The sequence below is a fragment of the Dendrobium catenatum genome, unplaced genomic scaffold, assembly GCF_001605985.2.
Source record: "Dendrobium catenatum unplaced genomic scaffold, ASM160598v2 fragScaff_scaffold_1434, whole genome shotgun sequence".
In the NCBI taxonomy this organism is placed as follows: Eukaryota; Viridiplantae; Streptophyta; class Magnoliopsida; order Asparagales; family Orchidaceae; genus Dendrobium; species Dendrobium catenatum.
This window is the reverse complement of record NW_021319896.1, coordinates 318,914-330,695: the sequence shown is the minus strand read 5'-3', so window position 1 is coordinate 330,695 and position 11,782 is coordinate 318,914. Positions and strand designations below refer to the sequence as shown.

Sequence of the window (11,782 nt, the reverse complement as noted above, 5' to 3'; positions counted from 1 at the left end):
TTTTCAGGGGTTTTCCACGTAAAAACTTTGGTGTCTTTTATGAACGCTACACCCTCTCACTTATCTGATTGTGTGCTGGATCTTCGTACAACGCTAAGACGTTAAACCATATATTTCTCTACCGCCGCGAATATTCCAGGACGCAACAATGATCAATAACGAAAAGTGAGAAACATCGATCATGCTGAAATTCATAAATCAATGACATATGCAAGAACATCAATACATCGAAAACCAATAAATCAATACTATAACACGAACATGCAAGTGTCAATATCATCAATGACATCAGTCTTATCTATCTTTTCAATTATTATTGTTATGAAATCAGTACATGTAATGCACACGTACATATTTCTCATTAGTTCTACCAATGCTATTAATGCTAAAAATGCTATTAATTTATACATGCATCAATATATGATTCAACAAGGCAAGACATCTAGCTTTAGTATGGTATTTTTATCATTTAATTTGTATTCATTGCATCATTATGTCATTATCATTATCTTTATCTTTATCATTAGTATTACATGCATGTGGCTTTTAATAAATCATTAAAAGTCATCGTCCTATGCTCGTCGGCATAGTTTGGTTACAGGCTATAATTGGAATAACACTAGAAAACATCCTTAAAGAAAAGTCTGTAAGCATACCCTCTTGCGCTTTAACAACCAATCCGAATTAATTATTAGTGTTAACAGCCAGTCATCTTAGCTTACATGCATGCCACATTTAACTTATATAATCATATCATTTTCTCTAAAAAAGTCATTATCATTATAATCATGCATGAAATACTCTTTATAAAATACATAAAAATCCTTAATAAAATTAATCTAAAGCTTAAAAAATCACAACTTTACCTAGTATAATTTAATAATATTATGACAAAAATGTTCATAAAATTCATATCTATCATACATAAAAGTTATATGATAAAAGTGTGATAATTCCAAAGAAAATCTATTTTTATCAATTTAGGAGTAATTAAATCCATCTAACTCAAAATAATTGAAAACTACAATGAGATTCAGGTTACTTACCTTACATGAAATCATATAAAAATCACATAACTTGTAACACTTTTCATAATTTTTGGCTTATTACACAGACAATAAGCTATGCTTTGTAGAGAATTTAAAGATTTTCACAGTAATTTTTAACAATTTTTTCCTTGTAATATCTGTCCTATTTCTAGCCATTTATTTTTCATCGTTCGACCTTCTTTTCTTTTCTTTTTTTTTTAAAAAAAAAGAGAAAAAAATGCTTGGGGGATGTGATTTCTATATGGTAAGATGGAAATAATATCGCAGCCTATGTTTTATGTTAATTTTGTCTTTATAAGCCTCATATCTTTATTTGAACAAATATATCTCTTATTTTTTTATTTGAAAAATTATTTTCTCAAATTATTTTTTCTGATAAAAATACTTTGAAGAAAGATAACTTATTGTATTCATAGACTATTAAGAGACCCATTAAGTCCTTCAAACTTGATGCTAACTTGATTCCAATTAGGATTATCTTGAAGTATTCTTATTGCCTATGAATAACTCTATATAGAGATGAGATATGAAAAATTATGAATGTATTCTTCATTTTAATATTCTTTTTTTTTTCCCTTCATTTATGGAGTATGGAGCAACTTCAAATGCTTTAATTATAATATTGTCTCCTAACAAAGGTAATTTCAAGTACATTTTTTTTTAGAAAAAAAAAAAATTATGATAAAAATTGGAATAACTTTTTTATTGCTTTCTAAAAGTTACTGTAAAGAAAGTAGTTTTTTAAAACTGTTGTATATATAATTTTTTAGTACAATTTTTTTTAAAAGTAGCAAAAAAACCAATAAACAAACAAAAATTGTGTTTAGGATTTGAAAAACAAAGCAGCAAAAAAATTATTTCAAATGAAGTCTAAGCCTGTGAAGATCCATCAAATCTTACAATCACAGCCCTGCCACACCATCTCTGTCAGATCATGCAAAACTTGTTGCGTTTGCCTTCGTTACTTCTATAGCCTTCAAGCCCATACCTAATGTACTAGCGATCTTCAATGTTGTAATGCATAGTCGCGCAGTAGTGTAAGGCTTCATTTGGGATAGCTTTATTATTGTTTTTTAAAATTTAAAATTTTTTGTACTAAAAAATTGTTTCAATAAGAAAGATGTCCGAAACGAAGCTGAGGCTAATGGGATTGAGATTTGCGTGAGAGATCATGTGGCTGGACTAACCCCACTTCAAAAATGAAAATAAGTTCTTACTGCACAAAAATGGCTTTTTTTCATTGGTTTAATGCTGATGGGCATCCATCCAGGGTTCCATTTAAATCCAGCGTCGCCACCTTCACAATATCAATCTTATTTTTTGTCATTTTCACAAAGAGATGCGTCACATAAGAAGTTCAATATAAGAGTAAACACTTTGACTGTTTTCACTATAATTGCTATCGATATTCTTCTTTAGTGCAGCAACACCATTCCTGTAACATTTTTCAACGATGGCTGCAAATTCAACACAATCACCACAACTTCAAAACAAATCTGTATATAGTAAACATACAAATGCAATTTAACACTTTAAATATCTACGACCAAAAGCTTCTACTCTGGCTTCCGCTTGTGGTGATCTACTGACCATAAGCTCCTTCCAACAAACTTGAGAACTTCATCAATGAGCACCACAGGGAAAGATAGCAATATAACCAGAAGCCACTCCTTCAGATTAAGAGGAACAACACCAAACACTCTTGCAAAAAAGGGAACATATAGAATGAAAGCATGAAGGCTTAGTGAAACCACCATTGCAACAAGAAGCCAAGGATTTCTCCATGGAGGCATCCTAAGCAAACTATTTTCCTCTGACAATGCGTTCAGAGAATTGAACATCTCAATTGCAACGAGAACGGAGAGCGAAAGCGTAGCAGCCTTGATCTTTCCTATTGTGAAGTATTCACAGGGGTTTGAAAAAGAGATGACATTGCTTCCAGCCAAGAATGGATCTGGAGAGAAATCTGTCCATGTATGGCATTCACTCCATGATCTGAGCTCAGCAAGTGAAACCAGGGTGTGGCCATCACTTGTGAGATCGATGCCTATAAAGGAGGGCTGTGTGTACCATAAAATGAAAATGCCAACGGTAGCCAAGCCTACATAAGAACCAATCACCTGCAAATGAATGTCTTATCTCATGAGAAATAGTATCTACCATGTCAATTTGCATATGTATGTACAAGTTCTGATATAATCGTTGTTGCGTCCTATAGTATTCGCGGCGGTAGAGAAATATAAAGTTTAGCGTCTTAGTTTTGTACGAAGATCTAGCACACATACAGTTTGTCGTCGTATGTGGGAACCTGGTTCTTGACTGGGGGGCAATTTTTGCTCCAACCTTAGGCATCAGTTATTGCTGCGCCCTCTCTCTTTATCTATATGCGTGTTGGATCTTCGTACAAAGCTAAGACATTAAACTTTATATTTCTCTACCGCCGCGAATACTCCAGGACGCAAGAATCGCAATAATTTTATGAAAGTCTAAGCCATACCATGTAGCGGAAAAGGACCCAAGAACTAATAAGAGCATCATCACTCTTACGAGGAGGTTTTTGCATGATATCAACATCAGCAGGATTGAAGCCAAGGGCAGTGGCAGGAGGGCCATCAGTAACCAAATTGACCCATAGTAGCTGGACTGGTATCAAGCACTCTGGTATACCAAGAGCAGCAGTCAGAAAGATGGAGATCACTTCACCTACATTAGATGATATCATGTACCTGCACAAGGAGAAAAATGAAGCACATCTTATAAAAAAGCTTCGAAGTTTTTTTTTTTGGTGGAGGAAGCAAGGAGAAGAAATTACAGCACCTAATAAAAGATTTCATATTATTGTATATTGCACGTCCTTCTGCAACAGCAGCAACAATTGTGCTAAAATTGTCATCTGCGAGAACCATATCAGAAGCCTCCTTCGCAACCTTGAATGGGTAAAACAGTGCAAGAAATATAATTAGTGGAAATGGGGAAAGACACTCATAAGGTCATTTGTCGATATTAGAAAACAAGGTGACATTGTTACGTGGACGGCTCCGGAGGGGCCGGTTGAACCGGTCCAACATGAACCAGTTCAAGTCTATAACCAGCGGCCCAGCATGGGGCGGAAACAGGGAGGGGGGCAGAAGCTTTAATGGGGCCGACTGCTGTTTTAAAAAGCGATTAGGAGGAAAATTTTGAATTAGGGGTTGTTTAGGAATTTTTTAAACTTCCTTTAACTTTAATTAGTCTTTTGGAGGTTAGGGTATCTTGAGATTGAATGCTATTTTGAGATCTAGGGTTTGTGTGCTTGAGCTCTAGATTTGCTAGAGAATTGGAGAGTATTTATTTCTCTAGAATTGAAAAAAATTCTATCTTGCTTTGTTTTTCTTGTTGTTATTTGAATCAAAGTATTTTCCTTGCATTTTCTTCTCCAATCCACTAAAATTCCTGCTTTGTTCTTGCTGATTGAAATCAACCCTTTTACTCACTGTTTTTACCAATTCTTGCTAGGTTTGCTTGCGAACTCAAGTATTACCCTTGAGGTTACTTGCGAACTCAAGTACTTCCTATCAGACATCTCATTATATCTACGGCTATATCAAGGTCTCAGAGACATGAGAATAATACCTCAGTTCCAGTAATACCCATAGAAATTCCAATGTCAGCAAGTTTGAGGGCAGGTGCATCGTTAACACCATCTCCTGTCATGGCAACAACCTCACCCATTTCCTGCAGGAGCCTCACAATTTCTTGTTTGTGCCTGGGCTCGGCGCGAGAGAAAACTAAGCCTCCAGGGTTTGACAGAATTTCAACTTTCTGACTAATATGAAGGCTAATAAATTCTTTGCCAGTGAAACTTCTCCACTTGACACTTTGCAGGTTAGGAAACAATCCAATTTCCTGACAGATTGCTTCTGCAGTAGACTTGTTATCTCCAGTTATGACAATCACCTTAATCCCTGCTCCTCTACAATCTTCAATTGCTTTATAAACTTCAGCACGAGGAGGATCCTAACCAAATAACAATTCACAGTAAGAGTTTTGAATGGGAGATTTAGACTTCATTTGAGATGGCTTTCTTACTGCTTCTTAAAGCAGCTTTTTAGTATAACAATTAATACTAAAAAGTTGCTTTAAGAAACAGTAAGAAAGCCGTCCCAAACAAAGGCTTATTGGTTATGGAAAGGTAACTTACTCTAAGACCAACAACTCCAGCGAAGATTAAATTGCTTTCGATTTCAGAGTAGTTGTTTGGATCAAGGAGCTTCTTATGTGCAGGATGAGTGTCTGTGAAGTAATCGGAAAACTCTCCTAGATCATCTTTGTATGCAAAACCTAAGCAGCGTAAGCCCTTTGAACTCATCTCATGAACTTTAAGAAGTATCAATTGCCTGCATTGTTCGTCCACTGGCACAACTGAATCATCTGAGAGCTGCACATGAGTACTTCTTTCCAGAACACATTCAACAGCACCCTAAATATGTAAAACAGATAAAAAAGAAAAATGAGAGCAACATCAAAAGAAAAATGCCATGGTATTTAATATGATTTGCTGAAATTTTAAAGCATCCTAATACGTCAAACTCCAGCCAAAGTAGAGTATAAGGAGAGATTGATGTACCTAACATTACTCTTGCATTACAGACTCGAACTACCCTCTATAAATATATTTGAGAACCGCTACATAGTAATCAAACATATTACATCACAAGTAAAAATTGGCTAATTTGCATTACATCTAAGAGTGAAAGTAGCACTTTTCAAGTGTGTATTCAAGGTTGATCAACCGGCTAATTGGCGTCGGAGCTGAGCTGCTTAATCTTGTTAAACTTTAGACTAGTTTAATTCCATTTGGTAGTTATAGGGTTGTATAGATGTAATGCTTTCTTTTGTTGCTGTAGCCTATTATGTTGCTACAATTGTCTATAAATACCTTGCCAACACTTGAAATAGGGGGCTTTTGAGATGAATAATATTTGAGTAGTTTTTACTATGTCTTGGGTTTCTATATCCTGAAAGATTTCAGGTGGTGACCCCCCTCCCAAGGAAGAGTTCTTGGGTTATGCGTGGACTGCCAGTTCCGACAGCTAGCGTGTTGTATCTGTCGCCGCATCACCCCCCTCCGCCGGCGTCACTAATCTTCATAAAAAGTTATAAAATTAAATCATCAAACTGTTTTAAGGTTGCATATCAACATCAACAATCTTGATCTTGTATTTGGGAGATAGTAACATAGAAAACTAATTATGTGGAGAATGAACATTCTCCACATAATGATAGATATTTTCCATGCAATTTTATTTTTCTTTATTTTTCAATCATATAACAACCAGTTGGCAAATTAAGATCATTTGTTTTAAACCTCACATGCAAATTACTATGATGCCAAATTTTTAAAAATTTTAATATGTTTTGAGCATGCATCAAATATATAAAAATAAAACTTCAACCAATTGCTTATCTAGATATTGAGAGATGATTCATCAATGTCATAGTGAAGAGTACAAGTCAAATTAAAATTTTTCAGCATGCATAAAATACATCTAAAACAATTTTAATGGATTGATCTCAAAAACATTACTAGAAGTAACACTTTTAGCATGAGGCATTTACCAGAATCAATTTCTGATCAAAGTTTGATCAGAAATTAAATCTTTATAACATATTATGAAATTTCATACCTTGACAAGAAGACGATTAGCTCCAGTTGGCTCACTGACGATTACACTCATAGATTTACGAACTCTGTCAAACTCCAATGTGGCAATCCTTTTTGATCTCTTTATCCACCAGTCACAGCATCCTACGAACATTGTTAAAACAAACTTATATACATAATTATGTAATGGACACCAATCGTAATTTGAACAGCATGAGCGTGCAGGCTTGCAGATTGACATACATGCAATCACATAATAAAAAAATGCAGAAATCAAGCTAAAACAAACCTAGCTTGACGGTGTTATGACCAATGGAATGTTCAGTAGCAAACTTTGAATCATAAAACCTTCTTCTGGTCTTTGTAACAGGGATTCCCATCTTCTCAACCAACACCTTCAGAAACATCAAATGCACCAAACAAAAAGAAACTCAGAACATCAGATTCAGTCCGGAGAAGGGAATTATGAAACATTAAAGATGTATTTGCAAAATAAAATCCATCTTCATGAAAGCTTGTTCACTTCAATCCTCAGAATTTGATGAACAGGATATGAATCCTACTGTTTTCGCAAGCATTCATAAAATTCCATCAAGCATGCTTGGTGTTCACATTCAGTTATATTAATTTTTTATAGCTACTTTTGATGACAAATGTAAATTGAGAATGTTGCCTTCTTCTTTTCACCGTTCTCTTATGGTTTATTTTTCTTTTATTCCCTGTTCAAGAAGTTAAACGAGCAAACCATCACAAAGAGGACAAAAAATAAATGTAATAACACACCTTGAGAGCTGCCTCAGTAGGCAATCCTGTAGCTCGGAACAAGTAATCCTTGCAATAAACCCCTGCATCATTGCAGATTGCACATATCTCTGCTAATATTTGCATGTTTGCCTCCATATTTCCATAGCTCCACTTACCAATTCCTCCATCCTTTGGATTGTAAGTTGAACCTTCAACATGAAAAACCTGACAAGACATTGAACTCCCTCCTAGAGTAAAAAACTCATTCACTGACATCTGATTAGTTGTAAGAGTTCCTGTCTTATCCGAGCATATTACAGTTGTACATCCTAAGGTCTCTACACTTGGAAGCTTTCTTACTATTGCATTCTTCTGTGCCATCTTTCTTGTACCCAGAGCTAAACAAGTAGTTATCACAGCAGGAAGGCCCTCAGGAATGGCTGCCACGGCCAGTGCAACTGCTATTTTGAAGTAGTAAGTGCATTTTTCAAATGAAAAGTGGAAATCCCATATGGAAGCATTGGAAGCATCCCATGTAATGAAATTTCTGTAGTTGATGGCCCATACTACAAGACAAACCACACCAATTGCAAAGGTCAACCTTTCTCCAAATTCATCAAGCTTCTTCTTCAGAGGAGTGTCGTGTTCCTCCAGCGACGCTTCGTGTATTTGAGTCTGAATCATTCCGATTTCGGTGTTCATTCCTACACTGGTAACAACACATAAGCAACTGCCATTGACAACAGTAGTTCCTGAAAACACCATACACTCTTTTGCTTGCAGCTCACAGTCATCAATAAGCACAGGGCTTGTAGTTTTTATCACTGGCATGCTCTCTCCAGTCAATGAGCTTTGTTCAATTCTTAAGGTAGAAGTTTTCAGAGCTGCAATTCTCATGTCAGCGGGGACCTTATCACCAACTCTTAATTCCACAATGTCACCAGGTACCAGCTCCCTTGCAGGCAAGTCTGGTACAAAATAGCCATCTCGAAGAACCTTAGCATGTTCACATTGCATCTCTTTGAGAGCTTCAAGAGCTTTCTCGGCATTGCTCTCTTGCCAAACTCCAACAACAGCATTTAGAATAAGAATCATGATGATCACTACGGGTTCCACATACACCTCAAAACCTGAATGTCCAGATTCACTTCCTTGCAGATATGCTAAAACAAAAGAGATAAATGCTGCAACTAGGAGAATCTTCACAAGAACATCATCAAATTGTTCCAAGATGAGCTGCCATGATGGCTTTCCCTTCTCTTTCCTGAGCTCATTCCACCCATATCTCTCGCGCCTCTTCTCAACTTCATAGAAACTCAAACCCTTCTCTAACTTGACACCGTACTCCTTCAAGCATTGCTCAACCGGCCACGACCATGCTTGAAACGGCTTCTCCTCCATGAATCCAAGTAATTCAGACTTCTCAAGTTAAGATCTTAACTTTCTTCCTGTCACAGAAGCATAAAATCAAATACCATCTGATCTCATTAACATATACTGGACTAAGCCTAAAAAACAGAGTCGCTGAACTTCATTCAACGTCTTTCAACAAAAAATAAGATATATTCCAGTGTAATCTACATTACTTGCAAAATTATTACTTTTTTCACTTGTTAAAAGAAAATCGTCAATAATTCAGGGTAAAAGCAATACTTATTCACTAAGCAAAGCCAATTATCATTAACTTATCATGTCCACAACAAGAGGAAAATGAATCTGTAGAAGCAAAATGAAGACAAAAGGAGAAACTTTTCGATCAAAATAAAGCGCTCTAAATCATTATCTTACTAGCATCAAAAGTTTAACCAAGCAGTGACTCTACGACTGGGCACGAAGAACAGAACAGGGACGAAGAAATTAAGAAGTGAAAGTAAATAATAATAATAATAACTGCCATGCACTAACTGTAAAGAAACTGCCGAAGGAAACTACCTAGAAAAACAATAAGAAGCCTCGTGGATCTTACTCGAATAACCGTAAAAGATGATTTTTTTTTTTTAATTTCCAGGGTGAATGAAGCAGGAAAATGAACCAATTGATATATGCCGCAAAGCGAAGGTGCGGTGAAGTGAGGAAGAGAAAAGAGAACGGTTCAGAAGAAGAGCGGGGAAACCATATTTATATACAGAAGTAAAGAGGCTTCGCTTAGTACCAACGCCAACTAGTATCCGCAGAAAAACAGAGGCCTGCTGGTGGAGAGACTCTGAAGGAATATGGACCGAATGCGCAGCGGGAATTAAAATGAAATGCAAGTCGCTCTTAAAACTGCGTTCATCTTTTTTTTTTAAAAATTATTTGTCCTATAGGCCTGATTTTTTAAAATAATTAATAAAATTTTAAATAAAGTTTAATTTTAAAATTTGTAATATATTATTAATGATTTCAAATTTGAAGTTACAATTTTAATGAAATTTATTTTAATATTTTTAAAATACTATATGTATTAAAAATATAAATAATTAAATAAAAAGATTTAATTATTTTTAATATATAAAATTTTTATAATATTATTAATTTTTTTCAAAAAATTATCTTTTAAAAATGGCCTACAATACATAGATACTTTTTTTGAGCTATATAAAATATTATCTTAAAGCAAAATAAATTTTTATCAATTTATGAGAGATTAAATTCATCAAATTCAAAATCATTGACAATCAAAGTAAGATTCAGGTTACTTTTAAAGATCATAAAACTTTTCCTAACTAAAGAAACAAATGAAAATGACCAAAATTGACTCTCTCTCTCTTCACTCTCTCCTCTTCCTCTCCCTTTCTCTATCTTGTTTTCCTTCCTTACCAAGTCACGACACTAAGGAAAAGAGGCTTAATGCTTAGGGTTTTTAGAATTATATATATATAAATACTATTAGTAGCCTAGCATCGTAGCACTCCAACTCAGCGTCACAACGTGTCATGTTGTATTAAGAAGTACTACAGAACAAAGACTTCAATGTCGTGGTGGTGATTTCCAGCACCACTGTGCTCTCAAGTCTAGCATCATAGCTCTACCAAGCACAGTGTCGAAACGCTACAATTCTAACATAAATTTAAAGCTTTATTTTAAAATATTTTTATATTTAGGGGTATTACATGTTATCATTTGACCATCATATTATGAACATCCAACCACCATGACACAATTATGGTACTCCAACCATCATCCCTTGACAACGATCATTTAACCACAATCACCCAACTATGGCTCTTCAATCACCACTATTCAATTATGGTTCTTTGTTCACCATCACTCAACTGCAATCCTTCGATCACAATTTCCCCATTACGATCTTTCTATTGTAGTCACTCGACTGCAATCCCTTGACTGTAATCATTTTATTATCTTTTCCCGACTACAATCTTCTAACCATCAATATTTGATAGTGATTCTTTGCTTAGCATTTTTAGACTACAATCCTCCAAACACTATCACCCCCCATAACAACTCAAACTATTAACTATCGAGATATTGTCCACTTTGACCAAATAATCTACTGATTTTATCATGTTGGTATAAGTTCCCCGAAGATCATCCATCCAAGGACCACTCCTATATGAGCACACTTAACTTCATAGTTTTTAATGAAATTCTAATCATTATACTAAAATATGTCTCAATGTTTAAAAGTTTAACTTTATTTTCTGACAATCTTTCCCACTTAGATAATCGACATCCTCAAAAGTTTCCTTAACCGAAAATCATCCATCAGGAATATAAGATTATGGAGGAAGAGCTCTCATCTTCCAACAAGTGGATTGCTCTAATACCACATAATAACTCAATAATTATTGAGATATTATTCACTTTGACCAAACAGCTTCATATTTTTATCCTATTGATGTAACTTCCTAGGAGGTCACCAATCCAACGGATCTTCTATACAAGCAAACTTAATTTTGAGTTTCTAATAAAATTTCAATCGTGAGGCCATTAGGCTAAATCAGTTCAATTTTTAAGAGTTAAATTTATCTTCTTAAGGGGTTTCACACACCCAACTAAAATCATTTGATTATTATTGCTTAACTACAATTCTTTTGACCATTTTCTTCCATTAATTTGTAATCATTCAACCATCATTGCTTAACTCTGGTCCTTTGAGCACCGATGCCTGAGTATGATCTTCCAACCACTGTGATCCCACTACATTTTCTTGATTATTATCGTTTGACTACATCAACACTCGTAAACTTTGTTTCCCCCCATGATCAATAATTTTGACATACATTATCACCTATAAGGTTGATGCACCATCATCATAAGGGTTGATGTCCATCCGCTTCCATGCCACCAACATAGATGCTTATAAGATCAATGCATATCATTGAAAAAAAATTCTAATCCAACA

General features: G+C 35.0%; 1 protein-coding gene across 3 annotated transcripts; it reads right to left on the bottom strand.

Moving 5' to 3' along the window:
- Positions 1–2,398: 2,398 nt before the first annotated feature.
- Positions 2,399–9,679, bottom strand: LOC110097777 (calcium-transporting ATPase, endoplasmic reticulum-type). 3 transcript variants are annotated; one of them, XM_020824338.2, is made up of 9 exons: positions 9,590–9,679; positions 7,477–8,885; positions 6,983–7,088; positions 6,716–6,837; positions 5,230–5,508; positions 4,662–5,045; positions 3,867–3,976; positions 3,547–3,775; positions 2,399–3,169 (listed from the first exon to the last, which is right to left on the bottom strand). In XM_020824338.2, the coding sequence occupies exons 2-9, from the start codon at positions 8,836–8,838 to the stop codon at positions 2,606–2,608; spliced, it is 3,156 nt and encodes a 1,051-aa protein (XP_020679997.1). In that variant the 5' UTR covers positions 8,839–8,885; positions 9,590–9,679; the 3' UTR covers positions 2,399–2,605. The 3 variants fall into 3 exon arrangements, with proteins under 3 accessions (XP_020679997.1, XP_020679994.1, XP_020679996.1); XM_020824335.2 differs by lacking the exon at positions 9,590–9,679 and adding an exon at positions 9,370–9,548; XM_020824337.2 differs by lacking the exon at positions 9,590–9,679 and adding an exon at positions 9,404–9,546.
- Between the last annotated feature and the right edge of the window lie 2,103 nt (positions 9,680–11,782).

What these genes read in the sequence shown, in the direction of transcription:
- LOC110097777 (XM_020824338.2), bottom strand. Translation starts at nt 8,838, where the DNA reads ATGGAGGAGAAGCCGTTTCAAGCATGGTCGTGGCCGGTTGAGCAATGC. An exon ending in CTAATCGTCTTCTTGTCAAG is followed by an intron (nt 5,509 to 6,715) that starts GTATGAAATTTC and finishes TTACATATTTAG; the next exon opens with GGTGCTGTTGAATGTGTTCT. An exon ending in AATATGAAATCTTTTATTAG is followed by an intron (nt 3,776 to 3,866) that starts GTGCTGTAATTT and finishes CTCCTTGTGCAG; the next exon opens with GTACATGATATCATCTAATG.